The 20,483-nt window shown below is 43.0% G+C and overlaps 1 protein-coding gene across 4 annotated transcripts in view; it reads right to left on the bottom strand.

The window, feature by feature from the left end:
• Nucleotides 1–20,483, bottom strand: part of UBR2 (ubiquitin protein ligase E3 component n-recognin 2) — an 83,279-nt gene that overhangs the window by 18,641 nt on the left and 44,155 nt on the right. For 2 of the 4 annotated variants that reach the window (XM_083175670.1, XM_083175669.1), the window contains exons 22-38: nucleotides 20,001–20,053; nucleotides 19,814–19,916; nucleotides 19,592–19,640; nucleotides 19,079–19,233; nucleotides 18,369–18,471; nucleotides 17,549–17,658; nucleotides 16,707–16,787; nucleotides 14,966–15,147; nucleotides 13,371–13,570; nucleotides 11,047–11,140; nucleotides 6,637–6,798; nucleotides 4,500–4,600; nucleotides 4,354–4,417; nucleotides 3,551–3,699; nucleotides 3,422–3,477; nucleotides 3,087–3,183; nucleotides 1,073–1,140 (exon numbers count right to left, since the gene is read on the bottom strand). In XM_083175670.1, the coding sequence (XP_083031796.1) occupies nucleotides 1,073–1,140; nucleotides 3,087–3,183; nucleotides 3,422–3,477; nucleotides 3,551–3,699; nucleotides 4,354–4,417; nucleotides 4,500–4,600; nucleotides 6,637–6,798; nucleotides 11,047–11,140; nucleotides 13,371–13,570; nucleotides 14,966–15,147; nucleotides 16,707–16,787; nucleotides 17,549–17,658; nucleotides 18,369–18,471; nucleotides 19,079–19,233; nucleotides 19,592–19,640; nucleotides 19,814–19,916; nucleotides 20,001–20,053 (1,827 nt within the window). Of the gene's footprint in view, nucleotides 1–1,072; nucleotides 1,141–3,086; nucleotides 3,184–3,421; nucleotides 3,478–3,550; nucleotides 3,700–4,353; nucleotides 4,418–4,499; nucleotides 4,601–6,636; nucleotides 6,799–11,046; nucleotides 11,141–13,370; nucleotides 13,574–14,965; nucleotides 15,148–16,706; nucleotides 16,788–17,548; nucleotides 17,659–18,368; nucleotides 18,472–19,078; nucleotides 19,234–19,591; nucleotides 19,641–19,813; nucleotides 19,917–20,000; nucleotides 20,054–20,483 lie in introns of all 4 variants that reach the window. The other 2 variants (XM_083175668.1, XM_083175667.1) reach the window with 1 other exon arrangement.

The raw sequence follows: 20,483 nt of genomic DNA on the forward strand, positions 1-20,483 counted from the left end.
TAAATGGCCCACAGAGGCCAAATAGACACCCTGAAGTGTGAAATGTCCCCCACAATTGTTAACGCCACCCCACGATCAACGTGAACCCGAAGCGTGGCGAGCGCAGCGAGCCCACGAGGGGCGGCGGTACGCGTCCTCCGACCTTTTCATACCCCCACTATCCACGTCGCCGTGGAGTTGAGAATAGAATAGTGTGGCGAGCGCAGCGAGCCACCGAGCCCGAAGCGTGGCGAGCGTAGCGAGCCCCGCGAGGGGACGAGGATACCTGTGAAGCCCGCGAAGGGACGCGTTTACCTGTGAAGGTATCCGCGTCCCCTCGCCACGCTTCGGGCTCGGTGGCACGCTGCGCTCGCCACACTATTCTATTCTCAACTCCACGCCGACGTGGATAGTGGGGGTATGAAAAGGTCGGAGGACGCGTACCGCCGCCGCTCGCCACGCTTCGGGTTTACGTTGATCGTGGGGTGGCGTTAACAATTGTGGGGGCCATTTCACACTTCAGGGTGGCTATTTGGCCTCTGTGGGCCATTTAACATTGTTTCCTATGGAAAAATCGTGTCAATTGAGGCATTGAACAGTAAAATCGGGTCAATTGAGAAATTTAACATTGGTCCCTATGGGAAATCGCGGGCATCGCGTCGCACCCGATTTTTAGTGCATTCAATGGCCGCGATGCCCACGATTTCTAGTGGCGCCGTGAAAGTACAGAAGTACCGAGGAAAGTGTTTCATTTCAAACGTTTGTTGCACGTTGATATTTTTGCACTTTTTGATTAATTCATAATGCACCTGTAAGCACTTTTTCTTGTAATTAGCGCCTTGTTTGTTTTCGTCTTTCAATTTTTCTTGTATTTGCGGTCTATGGGTTATTGGTGATAACCCTCAATGAATCACAGAAACTACTACTTATAGACTGCTTTAGCGCAGACATTCAGAAACACAAACCATAAACTCTGTGTGTACACAATAGCCGCATTGCCACCACCTCTATGCTTTGCACCTTAACAGCATGTGAATGATACGTTTATACATTTGTGCAAATTGTCTGGTTCTCTACATACATAAGTACTTACCATTAAATGGAATACGTCAATGTCAAGTATGCTTGGAAAATCTTCAATGTCTTCTTGAGACACGAGTGCTGTAGCAAAACACATGCAGATACATATTTAAGCAATGTACATTACCCACCTTTCTAAAATACCCATTTAGTAATTCCTCATTTACTAACGTTCTCATACATTCAGTAAGATAAATAGAGGAAGAAATAATACAGCAGTCCTGACTTGTAACAACTCTTAGTGAAAAGGTATGATAAATATGATAACTGCTGAATGGGACCAGAAAATCACTTAATATGTTGCAAATAAAAACAAAAAAACAACTTAATTCTGATGCTGCCATCATATCTGTGCACAGCTATAGCCATTTCAGTGAATAAATGCAATTAGCAATATTGTAATGTTAAAACAAAAAATTATCAGTTTAAAGAGAACCGGACACATTTGGGATTATCAGTTGCCTATTGTGCAGTGTAGAAAGATTCTAAGTGGGTTTTCCAATTAGCGGCAACAGATTATTAGTTTTTCCGGAATTTTTCACAGATGTTTTTTTCTGGCCAAACCTATTAGGACACAAAAATTTCTCAGGAACAAAAGTTTCAGTGATAAGTGTGTTTTCATTGTTTCATCCAAAAATGGGCCTGCACTGTGGCCACCGGTGTTGGTGGAGCAGCAATGCGGGTGTTCTATAAACGTCCCAGCTACTGCAGGCACCAAACAAAAACTGGCCTGCATGAGACTGGCAACAGGGTATAGAGGAAAAGGAGCAAGGGCTGCTGATGGAAAGAAAACGTTAATGGTTTGGTGCCTGCATCACAACCTATTCCCACTATTTAAAGTCTGTGTGCCCCATGAAGAGATGAAGAACATGCTTCCTCTGCTTGGTCTAGAAAAACATCACCTACTATAAGCATATGTGGAGACAGATGATGCCTCCATCCAACTTTTTTGTATCATGAACACATAATACTGTGATGCAAGAAGCAGCAACCAGGAGTAGGCACAGTGCAGAGAGAAGGTTGACAGTTTTTTGGGGGGTATGCAATCCATGATAACGGCTGTCGATCCCTCCCGACAGCCGCAATCCTGGCTCGTTTGTGGTTTGACCGACAGCAGATTGGCAGGCGAGATTTAATGTCCTGCTTGCTGATCGGAAAAAATGGGGTGTGGTCGCGAAAACCGACGTGGATTGTCGATCTGCGGCCATGGCCGTTATCGGCAGAAAGGGCCCGATACGCTTCTAAAGCCGGGCTTGTTCTGCCGTGATCCTTCTTCAATACTGTTCCTAAAGACAGCATTGAATAGGGCCCCGCCACTATTTCCCCCTTTGGAAATAGTGACAGGTGATTGCATACCCTCCTTGGCCCAGATGTGGAGTTGATTAAGTCAGTTTTGTGGACATGACTTACACATTTCCCACTGCACCTACTCCGGCTGGTGGTAGTGCACACCAATGCAGATGATTGTTAAGGTACCCAGAGAGTACGGATAAGGGCACAGATGTGTAAAGGTGTCCATACACGCACCGATTTTCCCGGTGCAATGTATGCGCACTCCCGCGGCATCTCATCGCATAGTACAAAAAGTATGTGCTGCACATACTTTTTGTACTGTGTTTTGATCTTATCGCATGCAATGCTATTTTAGCACAAAACGTACCGTATAATCGGTACGTGTATGGGCACCTTAAGACTCAATGTATCTGCATTTAGTTCTGTGCACACCCAATGAAGATGTAATAATGGACAACCCGTGTTCATCTCTGTAACTTCCCCTCTGCATTTGTACAAAAGCAAACAAACTTTTCTCCCGAGTGGACAACACAGAAAACCTTTTCTTTTTACACTGGCATAGTACCTTATGTAACATGAAATCACCAAGTAATCACAACGCTACAGGCTCTCTAAGTCAAAATAATGTTCATATGTATCACCTTCCAAAAAACGTTTATCCTGTTTTTTTTTTTTAATCATGTTCTTATAAAGATTTGTGCTCGTGTGGACAAGCCACCTGTATAGAAACTTACCCTGGAAAAGGCGAGAAAAGTGTTTCTGCACCACGGTCAAAGGACACACTGTCCAGTGCGCTGCAGCAAACCTGGTCAGTGATTTCAAGCAGTCATCCTGAAAGAGTAAATACACCAATATCAATGATCTCTACTATAAAGAGATGCCGGGGGTGGAGGGTGGAATAATGAAAACCCCAGAAGAAGGGGTGGAATAGTGGGCCCTATAGCGAAGACAGGGCAGGGCCCAGCAATGCTGTTCTAGCTGTCCTGGGTCTTTAGGCTTTAGACTTCAAACTAAACAACTCCTTAGTATTTTTTTATGGCTACACGATCAATTCTTGATTCATTCTTACCTGTCGACATGGCAGATTTCCAAATAAGGGTCTTTCTTCATCTGTTAAGATACGTTCTGAAGACAAGAGAAAGCATGATGAAACTCTGCCTAGACAAATACCATGTAACATTAACAAGTGCCCGCTTACCAATAGTCTGTATGGTGTAAGCACAGCTGCCCCAGCACAAGATAGGGACTCGGGAGTCCTGCTCATTGGGATGGACATTAAGCCCAACTTTGTAAGTTGCTGTCCCAAACGTTGTCAGCATCTCTTTAATGCTGTCCGAGTATGGATTTCTAAGAAAACAGATGGTTGAGCAAACACGAAGGTTAGTGTAATCTCTGACTGCTGCAATACAAAACTGCAGATTATTGTTAGGATCATCATTAGGATAAAGGTCCTACAAACAACCCATCGATCATCTACGGCAGGCCGGGATAACCTACGGCTTTCTAGCTATTGCAAAACTACAGATCCAGCATGACCCGCCAGAGTTGTGCTATTAGCAAACAATAAAACAATGGAAGAGCATGTCAGTATGTTACGCGGTCATTAGGTCGACAGTCAACAGATCGACCACTATTGGTTGACACAGAAAAAAGGTCAACATGCATTAGGTGGACAGGAGTTTTCATGATTTAAAAGAAGAACAGCTCTTTACCTTCACAGAGGGTATAGAAGGAGAATATAATAGGGTGTCCGAAGCCTGTGAGCCTGTCAGATATGTCGACAGACAACTCCCCCCAAAAAACCATGACCTTTTGCTTATGTCGACCAATAGGGGCGGACCTATTGACTTAACGATCCCCAGCAGTGGGATGTGTAGTTTCACAACAGCTGTAGAGCCGTAAGTTGGCCAGTCCTCAACCACTGGATGCCAACTTGAGCCAAGCTTTCGCCACGTCCTATTATATGACGGTACAGGATATATTGACTTTTTAGAGACGTACTTTGGCTGGAAAGTAGGCCGAAAGCCTTCAGGAAGATCCACTTGCTTGGGAGAGTCGGATTCATCTGCAACAATGATATAGGCTCATTATTTTAGGGAAAATGATAAAAGTGTGTGACACCGACACACTGACCTCTTCATACTCACCAGTGCTCATCTTCTCTGCTTCCAGCTCTTTAAGTACTCGGATTTGCTGTCCAGTAACGCTGATCCATTCTGCCAAGTCTGGTTGATGTGAGAAATCCAACCTGTAAGATGGAAACATTGATTTTCCAATATAGAGTATATAATTTTTGTGGGTTGGTGTTGCGCTCTGTCTTAATTATTAATCATTATGCAGTGAATATACATATATATGGGTGCATATGGCTGTATACAGTAGAAATTGGTAATAGATTCAGTATGTTTGCAATAGTAATTTACTTTAAACTAGGATTCAATTAAAATGTACACAATTGGCCACAAAAAAGTGTAAATTGGTCATAAGCATAAGTTGGATAGTCTGTATGCTCAGTCCTAACTGTGCGCATCAAAGGTTGGTGATTCCTCCCTAGCATTGCGACTGTTCCTAAAGTTTACGCAATTCTAGGGAGGAATCACCAACCTTTAATGCGCACAGTTAGGACTGAGCATACAGACTATCCAACTTATGCTTATGACCAATTTACACTTTTTTGTGGCCAATTGTGTACATTTTAATTGAATCCTTGTTTAAAGTAAATTACTATTGCAAACATACTGAATCTATTACCAATTTCTACTGTATACAGCCATATGCACCCATATATATGTATATTCACTGCATATTGATGAATAATTAAGACAGAGCGCGACACTAACCCACAAAAATTATATGGATAAATATCTAGTATAAGCACAAACGTTCTGCTGTGAATTGGCGTGACAGAAAGCCGAAATGTGCAGGGCCTGGCTAAATAGGAGGTATAAAAAAGGTCTATATCCCATTTAATTGAACCGAAAAGCAAGCTATTTAATCAGATTACAGAAACAAACTATAGAATTTTGTTAACCCTTTCAGATCCAACGTCTAGTCAGGCTCAACAGCCCTAGCACTAATAGCAGATCCAATGGTGAGCCACTTTAAAATAAGAATTTTGACATCGTTTAACATTCAATGTAGACCATTTTTAATAAAAAAAAAAAAAAAAAAAGACAATTAAACATTTAAACCAGACTGTTTGAATTGCAAAAAAAATTGGATTTCAAAGGGTTAAATTACATTACTTTTCTACATGCTGCTAACCAGATACAGAACATGGAGTTATAATACATATAGCCTCCAAACTTTCAAGTTTTCCCTGAAAACGCTTCTCTTTAGGCAAGCCTATCATATTTAAGTTCTACACGCATAACCCTCTGAGGCACTTACAGTATGTATTAGTTAGCTTCCCTTCTGGACTTGTAACTTGGTGGGACTGCTATGCTATTACTGGTGCCTGTCCTTGTGTTTCCCTCCTATATCCCTATAGATTGTAAGCTTGCAGCAGGGCTCTCCTACCTCCAAGTCTGTCTGTTGTTACCCAGTTTATTTTATCACTGTCTACTATTGTAAAGCGCAACGGAATCTACTGCGCTATATAAGAAACTGTAAATAAATAAATAATAAATAAATATGGTATATAATTTGTCAGAGAACCGAGGCACATGAGAAAAAACTACAGCTACCCACCGCTAGGTATGTAGACATTTTCTGTTATTATTATTATTAACAGTTTCTTATATAGCGCACACATATTCCGCAGCGCTGTAAAGAGAATATTTGAACATTCACATCAGTCCCTGCCCCAGTGGAGCTTACAATCTAAATTCCCTACCACATGTAAACACACACAAACACATTCTAGGGTTAATATGTTGGGAGCCAATTAGCCTACCAGTATATTTTTGGATTGTGGGAGCACCCGGAAGAAACCCACGCAAGCACGGGGAGAATATATAAACTCTGCACAGTTGGGGCCATGATGGGAATATAACCCATTACCTCAATGCTGTGAGGCAGTAATGCTAACCATAACACCATCCGTACTGCCCGTACTGTTCTGAATGTATACTCGTAAGATAGGAACTTTTATATTCCACTAGGAAAACACAACACTTTCTCATTGGTTCAGCTACAAAATGTATGCGCCAATGGTATTTAAGTAACGTATACAATAAAATATTGAAAACACAGTCAAATAATAAAAACAAAATTGCTGGCTGTATTCCCTTGAAACTATCAGCAATAAACAAATCACAATAAAAGATCTGTTAAGTTTCTAACCTGTGATACAAGCTCCTCGGTGGAGGAAGCATGGGGATAACGGTGTTGCTTAAACACTCACAGAGCGGGCAGAGAAATTCGCCATTTTCCACGTCATAGCTTGTGTGTACCCGTAAGCGCTGCTGTCTGCGCTGCTCTTTCATTTGTACAGCATCAAAATATCTGAAACACAAATTTTAGCTTTAATATTGCAAAAGGGGAAAAATACAGAAAAACAGAAAGAAAAAAGTTTCACAATTTTTTTCAATAGCCTTTTGTATTATAGAAAAATTACAGATGTGTTCACCTGCATCTAGACTCCCTGCATGTTGGTAGTGCCAAACATCTTCTCATGTGACCTTTTCCAATAAAATGCATCTTATTTGTAAAACGATGTAAATAGGACACACAAGTACCTTTTTCGTATGGAATGGGTGGGAGCGGTATTAGAAAGGGATAAAAAAGTGCCGCATTTCCTAGAAGTTTGAGAAAACTACATCTCTACTTTATCAGCTCCAGTACGTATGCAAATCCATAATTCAATTGCCAGTAATCGAGGGTGGATCAATAAGTACCTGTGTTTGAAGACAGGTGGCGTTGCTGAGGAAAGTTGGTATTGCTATCTTGTACTACCATCTTTTAAACAAGGCCGTACCAAATTTCAGATTGATTCATAGGTTAGTTTTTTTTCCACCACAACAATGCACCAGCTCCCTCATCCGAATTGTTTTGCGGCTAAAATGCATGAATTGCGCTATGAATTGTTGCCACATCCACGTACTTGCCCGACTTAGCTCCCCTACGACTTCTTTCTGTTCCCTAACCTAACAACGTGGCTGGCGGAAAAAAAAAAAAATTCATGTTTTTCATGAATGTACCAGAATGTACCAATGTATCAGTTCCCTCAATTCATGAGGGAACTGGTACATTGTCGTGGTGGAAAAAACCTAATCTATGAATCAATCAGAAATTTGGTATGGTGCTGTTTGAAAGATGGTAGTACATCAACTTTCCTCAGCAACGCCACCTGTCTTCAAACACAGGTACTTATTGATCCCCCTTGTATATGGTACATGATGCAAACGCTAACAGGACACCCACCTATTGCCCTCTGAAATGTTATTTTCTAGTCTTGGTGAGGATGGAGGAGAGTCAGGCGCGGACAGCTGATTATCTGTCATTTTTTATTTATATTTCTCTTTTTTTATTGGTCAAAAATTCTAGACCGACATAACTTTATTATGTTAAATTGTATGATGTTTAGTAATGACCAACAAAATAATGGTTTCATACATTAATGCTTTTATTGACAATGTTTACATACATGGCACTTTGGATTTCTTGGATATTTGTTTTGAATGTACAACACTTTGCTTCAATAAAAAAAAAAAAAAAACGGTACTTGTTTCCTAGCACGGCCACACCGATTTAGGTACTTGTGGAGTATCACGGCTCCCACGACCTGCATCGTATGCAGATCGTATGCTAAAAATCGCATTGCATCGCATGTGGCATACGATGCGATGCGATGTTTTACCGATTTTTGACTATTTTTGCTCAAAAATAGTATGCCATCGCATAACATCGTATGCCATATGTAGTGGCATACGATGTCATACGATGCGATACGATGTTTTACCGATTTTTGAGCAAAAATGGTCAAAAATCGGTAAAACATCGAATGACATCGTATGCCATATGTAGTGGCATACGATGTCATACGATGCGATACGATGTTTTACCGATTTTTGAGCATTTTAGCTCAAAAATCGTATGCAATCGCATCGGATGCCATGCGATGCGATGGCACCCGATTTTGGACTGAAATGCATCAGAATGCATTGAAATGTGTATTAAAGTAGTGAAATGCCCCCAAATGCCATTTTTCATAGTGCACCAACCCCCACTATCAACGTCAACCCGAAGCGTGGCGAGCGCAGCGAGCCCGCGAGGGGCGGCGGTACGCGTCCTACGACCTTTTCATACCCCCACTATCCACGTCGGTGTGGAGTTGAGAATAGAATAGTGTGGCGAGCGCAGCGAGCCACCGAGCCCGAAGTGTGGCGAGCGTAGCGAGCCCCGCGAGGGGACGCGGATACCTTCACAGCTATACGCGTCTCCTCGCGGGCTTTACAGGTATCCGCGTCCGCTCGCTGCGCTCGCCACAATATTCTATTCTCAACTCCACACCGACGTGGATAGTGGGGGTATGAAAAGGTCGTAGGACGCGTACCGCTGCGCTCGCCACGCTTCGGGTTGATGTTGATAGTGGGGGTGGTGAACTATGAAAAATGGCATTTGGGGGCAATTCACTACTTTAATACACATTTCAATGCATTCTGATGCATTTCAGTGCAAAATCGGGTGCCATCGCATCGCATCGGATGCCATCGTATGGCATCCGATGCAATCGCATACGATTTTTGAGCTAAAATGCTCAAAAATCGGTAAAACATCGTATCGCATCGTATAACATCGTATGCCACTACATATGGCATACGATGTTATGCGATGTTTTATCGATTTTTGCTCAAAAATCGGTCAAACATCGTATCGCATCATATAACATCGTATGCCACTACATATGGCATACGATGTTATGCGATGTTTTACCGATTTTTGACCATTTTTGCTCAAAAATCGGTAAAACATCGTATCGCATCGTATGACATTGTATGCCACTACATATGGCATACGATGCCATGCGATGGCATACGATTTTTGAGCAAAAATGCTCAAAAATCGGTAAAACATCGCATCACATCGTATGCCATCGTATGCCACTACATATGGCATACAATGCCATACGATGGGAGCCGTGATACTCCACAAGTACCCCGATTTACATCGGGGTGGTCGTGTCGGAAAAATCGGGTCGATCGCGTCACATGCGATGCGATCGACGCGACCGACCGATTTTCGACCCGATTTTTTGATTGAATGAAATGTAAATCGGGTCCCTGGGACCCGATTTTACATTGGATTCAATGTAAAATATTCCCAACCCCCCCAAATTTAACGGCGTAAACCCCACCCCACGATAGACGCCAACCCGAAGCGTGGCGAAGTTATACGCGTCCGCTCGCCACGCTTCGGGCTTGGTGGCTCGCCACACTATTCTATTCTCAACTCCACGCCGACGTGGATAGTAGGGGAATGAAAAGGTCGGAGGACGCGCACCGCCGCCCTTCGCGGGCTCGCTGCGCTCGCCACGCTTCGGGTTGGCGTCTATCGTGGGGTGACGACGGGGACATCTATAATGTGAAATGGGTCATATTGGCCCATTTCACATTTTTCACATTTTCTCACGATTTTAATGTTAAAAAATATTTTAACATTGAAGCCTATGGAAAAATCGGGGGCATCGCGTCGGGACCAATGTTAATGGTCCCGACCAACGCGATGCCCCCGATATTTTACCTTTCCCGACACGATTTCAATGTTAAAATATTTTTTAACATTGAAGCCTATGGAAAAATCGGGGGCATCGCGTCGGTCGCGTCGGGACCAATGTTAATGGTCCCGACCGACGCGATGCCCCCGATATTGTGTCTTAGCCGGCAAAATGGACCTGATTTCAAAGGAAATCGGGTCCATCGTGTGGATCGTGTACCTTAACTTAAAGGTACACGATCCATAAGATTGTGGCCGTGCTAGGAAACAAGTACCAAAAAAACATTTCCTGTGTGCCTCCACTAGAATCATATCAGCTTACTCATAGCGGAGGCACACAGGAAATGTCAGCTTACTCATACCATGCATATACCACTGCACTGCGTACTGAGGGCAGATGTATGACACCTCTGTACAAATAACAAGATATACTGTACAGCACAATAGTGGCACTTATTGCATAGCTATAGCTCTTCCTGGTTCGCAGCTTATAGTGACGAAACAGAAAGCAATAACCCGATATGTATTAGCATCCCGGCCACTGGAGTGAGGGAGAGAAAACTCAGCCCCCTGATAATCCCTGCCAGACCAAGAATGACAGCACATGAGCCTTGTGCTTATACATTGTGGCAGGTATTCAATTTTCTGGCGGTTATTTAATTAGCCCCGATACCCTGCACTTATCGGGAGTTTGGGTCGCCTGGACAGTCGGCCACCCAGCAGTTGCGGCAGGTTAGTACAAATACTAGCAGGTAACTCCTGGTAATATGCGAAAAAAACATTAAGCTGCAAAACTCAGATTATTGTTTTTCTGATTTTGTTAAAATTTATTTTGGGGATGAGAGAATGTTCATAAGAACTGAAAACAATTATGGGCCATCAAATATATACATATATATTGGTTTATGATAAAGCAAAGACATTAAAATGGCTTTTCTAATTTAAATGCTGTATGTTTTAGTGATCCCGTATGTTTCCTTGCTTTGTAATGCAGGTAACAATTGGTGCACTAAACAGTCACTAGAATCCAGTCCTTACCTCTGCCAGCAGTGAGCGTGCATTATGTGTCCACAGCTTCCCGTGTGAGTCCCACAAGATAAATCCGGATGCATGAACAGCGGGTCATAATTCTCTGTATAGAGGGGATTCAGCCACTTATTAACAGAAGTATAATGCACGAAATGATGTCCTAATATGCTATAACATGGTGTGTCAATGTGATATCGGATTATAGTTATTTTTACCAAGGGGTTTAACCATGACCCTCAAGTAGCACAGACAAGTCATTTTTTCAGTATTTCTTTAATCTTGTGCAAGTGATTTATTTAATATTGATGAGTCATTAATTATCCCACTTCTTCCACAGACAGAACATGACCTGTATTACTGGGCTTATTTGCATACTTGCCTACCCTTAGGAGTCTCCTCTCCAGGAGAAGCCCGGAAAGGAGACTCTGCTTTCCGGAGGCGGGGCTTGACTTCATTAAGCCTCGCCTCCGTTCCTGTAAATGCCGTGAGTTGTGGCTTTTCAGGGAGCGGGGTGGTAACTGTATCATGTGATCTGTGTAATTTTCCACCTTTTCGGGGGACCGGGAGGGGTGCCTGATTTTCGGGACCCACCAAGCCATTCCAGGAGGGTAGGTAAGTATGCTTACTCTATTTAGCCCGAAAAAGCTTCAAAAACTAGTCTGCTACCTTCTGTGCATGAGTGAGAAAGAGATGTAGTTTCACTCTCTGCCAGCAGATGGCAGTGTTTCGGAGACTCACGAACACTACATGATGCCACAATTGTCTGACTGAACCACCCAATATCTGCAGATCGGACATAAAGTAGAGTATGAGGTGACTGATCAGAAAATATAAATTAGCTGGGAATACCATACCATCCAGCAAGATCGTCCAATGCGATTTTCTACAAGATGAAAATTGGTGCGAATGCCCTACCGCTGCCAACAGACTAACATTTGCTGGGGTTCTTTACAGGAAAGGAACTGGGGAATGACTTCTCTTTCATGGCCTGCGAGAGATCTCACAGTGTAGGTCTATGCTACCTGCAGGCTCTGAGGCTCCCAGATACAATGCCGTCAGTCTGACAAGCATTTTATCTGCACGTGTATTCCCAGCTAAAGTGGTGCTTCATTTGTGGAATGGAGAAGCCCTGATTTATAACAATATCTATGTCAGGAATAAAAAAAAACAAAAAACAGACTAGATCTGTAAGAGGCTGCTTTAAAGACCTGTTGTACAGGATCCAGTTATTTAGTTTCATCCATCCAGGAAACACAGGTTTCAAAACGATCAGGAATACTTAGCGGGTGATTCTGGTTGGATCGAACAGAGGCGAATTTGGCACCGTTACGATAGTGGGGGGGGGGTGTGTCTGCGTATTTGCACATGTGCAGACCCCATGTGCGAGCGCCTTTGGAGAGTATCACACTCGCCGAGGGTTTTGCACGTGTAGGGGAGGGAGGGGAGCGCTCAGGGGGCAGGTGGAGGGGAATGCCCAGCATTTTATGGGCAACCCCATGAGAGTGCTGGGTGTTCACCTGGGAACGCAGATGTGGTGTTCTCTGCTTGGTGGGCTCCAACAGAAATAAAAGTCAGTTTAGACTGACTTAATTCCAAAGGGGAGAGAAATCATTTGATGGTCGGCAAACATCAAATGATTTCTCTTTCCTTTGCCGCATGCGAGGGTACATCCCCTTGCATGTTACCGAGGGAACGACCACTGCTTAGCAAGCAGTACTGAATCAGGCCCTCACTGTGAAGCAAGAAACCTTTCCCAGTGCAAATTTGTACATAACACACAAATGTTTAATTCCCCTTAAGATCACTCAGTTCTGGCCTAATATGGAGCTCTCTGTGAGCAGGCAGCGGTTATACTTAAGGTATGAATGACTCTAAAAACGTATTTACTCCAAGGTAATGTGCTTTAGCATTCAGAGAGGAAACTAGGTTAATTATACCGCACATGGATCTGATCGCACAGGAAGACGTCTTACATCCGAATAGCACAGAGACAGAGTCAGACATCTCAACAGGAATTGGGGAATAATGACAGTTTAAAAAAGGCTTGGAATGTTACTTCTGAGCAATCTCCGTTCCAACCTTCCTAGGCAGCCACAGGAATACCGCAGAACAACCTTATGTCAGGTAAATTATTATTTTATTTTTTTAGAATGATTTTATTTCTACAGCACTCCAACCCAATTAGCTACGGTCATGTTTTAGGCACATGTCAGGAGAAGATTTACTGGCGCACTATTTGCCATTCTGAAGAATTGAGAACAAGAATATCACTCGCGGTAAAATCGGATCTCTAGTCTGCCTCTTACTCCCCAGATTAGATGACAGCCACTTACCTGGGTCTTGAATGATCTTTGTTCTGTTTTTAGAGAACACCGTTGACCTTTGGATGAAGGCTGCGAGTACCATGGCTTTGTTGTCAACATTATACGCTTGCTCCTCTTGGCACAGAATACAGGTAACAAGTTGACTTTGTTCAGCGAACCGGGTCTGGTGAGGGCCAAGTGCAATAAGTTTGGAGTCCAACATTGCAAGACTGCTGTGTAGAAATTAAAGAACTATGAGGTTTGTACTAGAATAACAAAGGCTGCAATGTTCAACATGAGAACATGACAAGAAACCCACCGTGCATATAGACACTGACCAACACAATACATGTGTTTGTGTAATTATAATGATGTCGCTAGCACATCCATAGTCTCCCTCGTGGCTGATGTCATCATGCTCTCCTCTGCTGCTTTGGTTTCATCATCTACTCTGTCCTCAAGTACAGTCCATACATCCCAGTCCCTCTCATAGTACTGTTGCTTCCACCTTCCTACAAAGCCAGAACATAACCCTTTCTCACACAGGATGTAACAACAACCGAGACATCTAATAGCCTCCTAGCTTTACATTCGCCTATTCTCATTCCCAACCGTACTGAACACAGCGATGAGGCTCAACTTCCTCTTCGGGCATTCCATTTGCTGCACCACTTTACAAATCCCTGCACTGGCTCCACCATTCCCTTCAGAATATTTTCATGGTGCTTACCCAAACAAGCTTCTCCTCTACACTCATTATCGAAAACCTAATGTTTAAACATATCTGCTCCTGAAATGTGCCTTTCTCTCCTAATCTCTCTCTACCCTTGCTTTGCCCCATTCTGCCTCATACGAACTTCCCCAACCTCCACTCTTACAAACACAATCTTAAAACTCATTAAAATTCATTACTAACCAATGCGCGCCCTCCCCCCCCCCCCCCCAAACTCCTTGATCAGGCCCTCCATTTCCTCATCTTGCCATCCCTCACTTGCATCCTCTTTGACCCTACTATGTATGAGATCTCTTTCCTGCTAGGTTGTCTCACCCAGGAGTAGGGCCCTTTGTATCTTTTCCCATATTTTGGATATCTCTAATGTCTTTATTTTCACATCCATACTATTTGTCCAGTGTTACAAGATATGTGGCACCTTATAACTAGGGTGGCCAATCCCGGGATCGGCGGGATCCTGGGATTTGGCCCCTAAAGCGCCAGGATTTCAATCCCAGGATTGGAGTTTCTAATCCCGGGATTAGACTGCGCATGCGCAGTCTAATGGCGGGCAGCGTCTGAGCGTGTGCTCAGACGCTGCCAGACTTCTCCCTTCACCGGCAGTGTGGCTCTGCACAGCGTGACGAGGCCAGAGGTCACGCTGCGCAGGCCAAGCAGCTGCACAGCCACGTCCTGGGTGCGCAGCATGATGATGTCATCGCCCGACTGCCTGCCTTTTTTTCAATCCCGAATTCCGGGATTGAAAAAAATGCTCCGGGATTGGCAACCCTACTTATAACTAATAAGATAATAAATCATTTAGGTCATATTGATTTCAGGGTAACACCAGTTCGGCTAAGCCCACAGATCTATAATACTGCATTGGCTGGGAGCTTATGGAGAAGGGTCTCACCTGTGATCATGTGACGTGGAGGCTGAAGCGCTGAGTTCATCTATTGACTGCTGGAAAAGTTCCTTGTTTTCATCAATGAAATGCCGTTGCATTTCAGACATCTGAGCCATAATCTTCTCCTTGCGGAGTCGGGCAATCTCTGCTTTGCGTTTCCGCTCTGCTTTGTCTTTATCTCGAGTGCTCTGTAAGGTACACAATAGCACATTCATTCTTTCCTTGACATAAAACGGTGTATTATTTACTTAAAGTACTGGTTCTAGATGATCAAGGTCAGACGTGGAGCCCAAGAGAAACCACCATACTCAGCAGTGGCTGCCAGTGCTTTTTACTTTGATGATGACAATGCACCTTCACTTCTTGCCTAGCCACTCAAATACAGTAGAGCAATGGTTCACAAAACTGTAGATCCTGACCCCAAATTGGGATGCGACCATCTCAGCACGGGGTTGCTGCCCGTCAGGCGGATGACTTCTCTGATCTCCGTCAGTGATCCAAGGAGTATGATGAATAGTCCATTACCTCAGACTCCTCGCATCACTGGCTTAGATATATGAGGAGTCATCAGGCAGGCTTCCTGACATCCTCTGCCTCCTTCTGTCATCCACTGCTAATCGCAAAGCCTTCACAGCAGGGATATGCTTTAATATTCTCATAAATATTTTCAAAGCATGCAGGGCCTCAGAAAGGAGCTCATCCCTGGAAGATATTAAGTGATTGCACTAGCGGTCACTTCACTTCTGTTTTGTGCCTCCACAATGCTGCAGTTCATGTGCAGGCTGCTGATAACTTGCGGAGGTCCAGTTATATTTTTTATTGTATGATAAGGTCCCAGAGCAAAATAGATTGGGATCCCCTGCAGTAGAGGGTGATAAACAAATGCTCATCTTTATGCTATTTGGTGGACACTGTGAAGAGATTTCCCACTTGATTAATCCAGCCACCGTATCCTTTCCTCCTACTTCCACATTTTATCCTATTACAATGGACACCTAACACAACCACTAATGGCTTACTTCTATCAACATCCAGTCCTCACGTGAGGATTCCATGTTCAATTGATCTTTAAGCCATGTTCATATATGTACCATTCTTTATATATGTACCATATGTACCATTCTTTATATGAATATAAAAAGGTTACTTACATTACATATAAAAAGGTTTTTACATTAAAAGATAAGCTAGCTAAGATTAAGACTCATGAACTGCTTTGTGAAAATGGACAGACTGTGGGGGGTATGCAATCTGCCGCCGCTATTTCCGACGTGGGAAATAGCGGCGGCTCCCTATTCAATACTGTCATTAACGACAGCATTGATGCGGGATCACGGCAGAACGGGCCCGACTTCAGAAGCTGTCGGGCCTGTTCTGCCGCTAACGGCCGAGGATTGTCGTTATCTGGGCCGCAGATCAACAATCCACGGCCACCCCTTTGCGCCCATCGGTAGGCGGGACATTGAATCCCGTCTGTCGTTATGCGGTCGATCTGACCACAAACGGGCCAGGATCACGGCTGTCGGCGGGGATCAACAGCCGTGATCCCAGATTGCATAGCCCCCCCCCCCCCCGTATCATCATTACTAACACCGCAGCAGGCAAAACGGCTGCCATATCTAGGCGTGAGATACACTTTAGTAGCATTTATCAGATTACCAAACAATCATTGTACTATATTGCAATTGAGTCACAAATTCTACCTTCACAGCAACATTTGGATGTATTTAGCAATCCGGACACGTACCTCCTCTAAGACACTATCCTCGGCCTCTACCACGTGGCTGGTAGATGAACTCTCTCTGATCTTCATTATAGCTCCAAACATCTGGGATGAAAACATTGTGGACACATTACCGGTCATATTCCATATAAAGTGTAATAGGGCATACACACTGTTCTGTGTCGTCTATTTTTATATTCAATTTTGCTTATATAAGCTAAATCGAATCAAAATCAAATGGAAATCGATGGCCCTGCAGCAATGAAATCGGATAGAAAAATACATGGTGCAGGCAAGACTGTATAGTACAGATCTGTACTATATAGTGTATATCGAATGTGTACACGGCGCCGTGGGATTCGATCCGGATTGAATAGAAAGTTAATTGCACCGTGTGTACACTACTTTAGTTCCTAAATTAGAGTTCAATATGCCTTGACTAATTTCACAGTTACTAAATAGTATGTAATTACAGTGAATGAGTCACACAGGAACAGGGACCATTGGCATCAATACAAGCCAATTGACGAGCAGGTCATATGAACTGTCGTTGGGGGTGTCAAACTAAAATTGTAATCATTATTATGAATACTGAGCTTAGTTCCCCTAAGGGAAATGATCAAGCAGATGTATCAGTGGAGAATTTGTCCATAGCAACCAATAAGGTTTAAAGTTGTATTTATCAACTACATTCTATAAAATAGTAAGTAGAACCTGATTGGTTACTATGGGCAGCTTCTTCATATAACCCCAGTCATCATACCAACCCATTCTGGTGATGCAGCCAGCGTAGTATCACGACGCACCTAAATGTTTTCTGATCTACTTGTAGGAAATCACAGCTATTACCAACTGCTGAACAATACCTTCAGTATCCAGCGAATCATATCCTTGTGTACTTCCAGGTGAGCAGCATTCTGCAATGTCTCTAACAAAGCCAGGATACTAGGTGATGTGTTAGGAGATTCACCAGGTCCTGGTAGGAAGAAAAAAAAAATGCAAGGTAAAAATAAATGAATATTCCAAATGAAAAAGTCTACATATATTAGGAATTGTGTTTTTCCTCATATCCTTATCTTAATTTCTTAATAGGTTGTCCTATCGCATGTCCTATTATTGTCCTATCGCATGAAAACCACTTTGAAAAAAAAAAAAAAAAAAAACAACAGCCCGATTACGCCTAAGTGAAGCCTAAAAACACTTGTCCCACTCACAATGCATCCCAATATACTGGTCCCATACCTTGCACCCTAATTTCCATAATGTTGCACCTTCTCACCACAAACATTTACATGTCATTATTGGCCAATTAAAAATAATGTAAAACTTTTAATTGCCTAGTTAGTCACTTAGGGGGTTCTGAACCAATCCCAAATAGGGATTTGTAATAAAACCTATGGAGAATCATTGTCAGTGAAAAATTGAATAGGTCCGTTTTAGCAAATGGCGATATAAAAGAAAGTCTAGAGCCACGAGTATAAAGAGCCGCAAAGCACTTTACAATAAGCAGCTGCATCAACACTATTTTATTCACATTTTTCTATTAAGTTTAAAACCTTTTTTTTCCTCTGTGAATCATTTTAGCCATATTCAGGTATAGAGGAATAATCATTGGGCCGTGATAACTGGCTTTTATTCCCTCATTTTCATTGGGCCTGTGCCTGCTGATGGAAGGACAGAACTTACTGGACATCTTCTGTGAGAATGTGAAGGTGAGGACATCATCTTCGCTGGAGCTCTGTAAGTGCTGGTTCTCTTCTTGTAAGGCCATCCCAATCAGGTGCAAAATCTTTACAATCACACATGAATATGAAGACAAAAATGTTGGTATGAACTTTTCATCAAGATATTACTTACAGGAAAAGAATAAACGGTATACATATAAATGGCTTTGTGCTAAGAAATAATATCTTAATTTAACAACTAATACAGCCCTAAACAGCATCTTCTGCTACAAAGTCCTCACCCACTGCCACCAATCAGCTTTGTCAGTTTAGAGTAAATATGATTAATGAAAGACCATATCCGATTGGTTTCTCTAGGCTTCTGCTTGCAAAAATGAATCAATGCTCTAATAATAAAAATGTCTAACACACACTATACTGAAGGTGCGAGCACTCTGGGCTATATATTGAACAATATAGCTCATTTTGACCTTCTGAGCTATATGGTCCATTATATCACCCAGTGTGCGTATATGCGCCTTCAACGGCGCACTCTCCTGCAGGTCGTAACCACCCCATCTGTCGTCTGTGCACGTTCCGACAAGGTGGCGGATTGTGAACAAGGGCCGTAGGGCCCCCGTTTCTCCCGCACCGTGTCCCCCCCATCTTGCAGGATGCCCGGGGCTGTTGACATTGCCCGGTGTGTATATGCCATTGGAGTGGTTTACCTACCCTTTGCAGCATGGCTTCGGACCAGGAGTATCCATTGGGTTCTACTGCCCACTGAAGAATTGTGCCCATGATGGAGAGCATAACATCTGACTGGAGAATGTTTATCAGGCTGGCAAAGAGAGGGCAAAAGGGTGGCAGGATAGGAGGCGGCAGAGCTGGAAGAGAATACATGTAGACTAGTGACATTTCCTGGATAGATAGATAAGATACACACACACAAACACTTTAGTGTAGCAGTTGATGAACACACACATGCTAATTATCTAATGTTTACTAACTGCTTTTGCATAAACTAATGTTCTTAATGCTTAAAAGCTTCCACAAATTACAGATCAGCAATGTTAGTCAATACTGCCAATGTACACCCAACTGTATGCTTCTATTGGAAAATGTTAAATGTGTGTAGATTTTCTTATATTTTATACAACTAGCTGAGCTAAGTAATCCCGTCATACTGGCCTCATAACCCAATGTTTGTAAAGTTGCATGAAGGAAAAGCAGAACGCTCTGTACCTGTATCTTCTTCACTGAGACGATTCAGTTTACGCTGGGCCTCTTCAGCCTGAAACATGTAATAGATATCACTGCTTGTCAACTCATAAAACACTGAGAAAACAGAGTCTTTGGATGCCGCAACATTATATTATGGAACCAGTTATCCTTAAGTTTGACAAGTAAAAAAAAAAAAAAGAGAAAGTCAAAATAAAAACATATCCACAAAAGTAATGTCTTTACCTTAGATTGCTCAGCCCTGGAGTAATGGTAATAGAAGAGGTTGAACTCCGTGGCAGACTCCCGCTTTAGTTCATAGAGCCCTCTGCCTGTTAAACCCGGTTTCCTTAACACAAGACAAATGAGACAAGAGATTAGGCACTGCGGGATCCCGGCTGCCTTTACATTGGACAAAGGCATTACAACTTACTTAAATGAGGCAATAGTCTCAATCACTTGCTCCATTCCGGTTTCTTTATTTTCCTGTAAGTTTAGATAGAAAATGTTGTAAAACGATGTACACATCATCTTGTGTGAGAGACACACGTACAGCCGCCAGTTTCCTGATTTAGGAGAAGCAGGATATTAATTTACTAGGCGCTAGTCACATTATGGTGGCATAATGGGGTAAGGTCAATCAGGTCAACCCTATTTAGGTCGACAGGCTTCAGGTCAACACCTTATATAGGTCGACAGGGTTGGAAGGCAGTAATGTTACCACTGTTCGTTACAATGGGACACGTTATACATCAACTAGTAATATTAGTCTGTCATTTCACTAGCCAGGAGTAATAGCAATGGCATCCACCATAATGTCACCAGCGCCTCGTAACTGGGATACGGTCGATAAACCGACACTATGAATGTCAACCACTAAATGTGGTCGATGTGGCTAAGGCCGACAGGGTCAGAA

Source organism: Crinia signifera, chromosome 3, assembly GCF_055691185.1.
Source record: "Crinia signifera chromosome 3, ASM5569118v1, whole genome shotgun sequence".
Taxonomy (NCBI): domain Eukaryota; kingdom Metazoa; phylum Chordata; class Amphibia; order Anura; family Myobatrachidae; genus Crinia; species Crinia signifera.